The 2,619-nt window shown below is 48.6% G+C and overlaps 1 protein-coding gene across 1 annotated transcript in view; it reads right to left on the bottom strand.

The window, feature by feature from the left end:
• The window catches only part of ppfia2 (PTPRF interacting protein alpha 2), a 98,373-nt gene extending 96,103 nt beyond the window's left edge, over positions 1–2,270 (bottom strand). Inside the window, exon 1 of the mRNA XM_067254102.1 lies at positions 2,022–2,270. Coding sequence (XP_067110203.1) covers positions 2,022–2,270 — 249 coding nt within the window. The remainder of the gene's footprint in view (positions 1–2,021) is intronic.
• Between the last annotated feature and the right edge of the window lie 349 nt (positions 2,271–2,619).

The raw sequence follows: 2,619 nt of genomic DNA, 5'->3' as shown, positions 1-2,619 counted from the left end.
GAGAGAGAGAGAGAGAGAGAGAAAGAGAGAGACGAAGAGAGGGATGGAGGGTAAGGCATGGCAGGTAGGGCAGAAGACAGTGATGGAGATGTTTGCAGTGGAGCCCTGAGCCTAATTCTGCTCCAGCTCTCTCTCTCTCTCTTTATGGAGAGAAGGACAGACATGAGAGAGCCCCACAAGGCCACTTCTACTTCTGATTATCTCCTCTGCACACACACAAAAACACAGTAGTGTACACACATCATACAAAGACCCGCTGGCTATCTTTGGGCCTTTTTAAGATCTACACAGCATGATTATTTTGAGCAGCTCTCCTAATTCACAAGTGCCTTAAAGTTCTGAAAACTGACACTTGCAACAAGTGTTAACATTTTCCACTCCAAACAAGCACTGTCCCTGTCGAACGCCAATGACATAATTTCAGCAAAAACAGGGCTAGAGTTGTAACCCTTCGCAGAAAAAAACATTCATTATTTATGTTTCCAAGAAGCGACAGTACGCACAGCCTTATCAGCAACACATTAAACAGTGAGACAGGAAACGCCTTTCCCGGCGATTAAGCACCTCTCCGCAATCACACAAACTGCTTCATAAACCATTAGCGTGATGTTGCTATCATACAGGCTAATACAACCCCGGCACATTAATTAATGGTATGGTTTGTGCGTGGGGGACGAACATTGCAAGGAGGATCCAGATTGCCTTGTGACATCTAATTCAAACCTTGCAGAGACAAAAAACGCAGCACTGTATGTCGGCACGCTGTCATTAGCCTATGACAACCAATACATCATTGTACGCACTGTAGGCCTACTTTAACCACCTCATGCAAAAACGTCTGATAACAGCTTCGGTATTTCATTTTTCCGATGGTTTGCTGTTGAAACATACCGGAAACGAATTGACGTGAGAGGCTCTCATTTCTACCGCACGTTGGCAAGACAGAAGCATTATCTCGCAATCCAGTTGTCTAGCAGATTCAAGTACGGTAGCCATGTCCCAAAATAGGCCAGTGCATTCTAACGGCTACTCTCAGTATACTGTTTAATAAATCCGTTTGACAACCTGACAACTGAATTGAATTCAAATGAGCAAACAGGCTGATCCAAACGGGAGCTAAATCCACAAACGGAGAATGTTTCTAAAGATGATAGTTTAGCCCTGTGTTTCTGCCTCTCGGCTGTGTTCTTCTATATGTCCATGTCATAACATAACTCTACAGACAGAGACCCCTGAAGCTAAATGAGAGCATGAGACCATACTGTAGTGTCTCAAACCTACTTACTTTCATGAGCAAATAACGGAAGAAACAGATTTTGAAACAGACTCCGCCTAGCACAGATAAAAAAGAGTTACGGAGAAAACCTTTCGAAAGGGTGTGTACACATTAAACATAAAACAACTTTTTATCTGTATTATACACTTTATAAAAGGAGAAATGTGATGCTCAAACCCAAAGCCCCTTCTCAAGGACTGGGATGTGTGATCCGACCAGAGCTAATACAGTTCAGTGTGTTTTTGGCAGTCTATAAAACCGTGCAGATTACTGGGGTATTGGAAAGCGCCGCTTGTGAACAAAGTGCCCTTTTCTACTAGCTTGAGCACTGGGGTCCTGGGGGAAAAAAAAAGAGTAGAACTTGTGACTATAATTACTGACACACATTTAGTCAGTGAGAGAGCTAATCTGTTCTTAGGAACTATTACCCAATCTCCCCAACCCAAACGCTGTGAAAGGAAGTCTGCACACCAGAATGTCTGCTGTTTCACTCCCTTCCACGGCTGCCTCAAGGCTACGGTTATGCTCTCCTCATGGGAGTCATGGGAGCAACATGGCTGAATGCACACACACATAAACATTGCGTAGCTTCAGAGAGCCACGCTGTCAGTGCATACCACAGAGAGCTGGAACCGTCCTATATATAACCGGGGCAGTAGGCACAGTATACCGTGTAGCGTCTTGTAGTACCTAGCTGTAGCATGTAGCTTCTCTCTGAGGGGGGCGGGGGGGAGGTGTGTCTTACCTGCGGCAGGGCGGAGCTGAGCTGCCTCTGGAGCGAGTCGCGGTCGTAGCTGACGTCCTGCAGGTGCTGCTGGGCCAGGCCCAGGCTCTCCTGGGTCTCCCGCAGGGTGTCTAGGAGGCGGTCGCGCTCGTCCAGCATGTTGACCATCAGTTGCTCGAAGTGGGAGTCCGGGTCCGAGGCGCCGCTCTGGGAGCCGCGCTGGCTCAGCGCCGTGTCCTCGCTGATGGTCGGCATCACCTCGCACATCATCACGAACCCTGCGGCCGGGGGGCGAGAGGAGGGGGGAAGGGAGGGGGGGGGGGAGGGGGAGGGGAGGGGGGGGGAGGTGGTCAGAGGGGCTTTCAGGGAGACTGCGAGAGCGTAGGCTCGGGTTTGAACATTAGAGGGGAGGGACAAACCTTTTCTCATCACCCCTATATATCGGTGGGGATGTTTCAGTGGACTCCTAACATTGCTTTGTCTCTAGTATTACTGTCTCTAAGATTTCGTTGATCCTCCAAGGGACAAAGACTGCTGGTTTTCCTCTGCTTTCTCTGAGCCTCAGGTCTGGGAGAAGCACGGGCCCTGTTTACGACACTCTGACCGGTGTCTTGTTCTG

This window comes from Osmerus mordax, chromosome 17, assembly GCF_038355195.1.
Source record: "Osmerus mordax isolate fOsmMor3 chromosome 17, fOsmMor3.pri, whole genome shotgun sequence".
In the NCBI taxonomy this organism is placed as follows: Eukaryota; Metazoa; Chordata; class Actinopteri; order Osmeriformes; family Osmeridae; genus Osmerus; species Osmerus mordax.
This window is presented reverse-complemented; position numbering and strand designations above follow the sequence as displayed.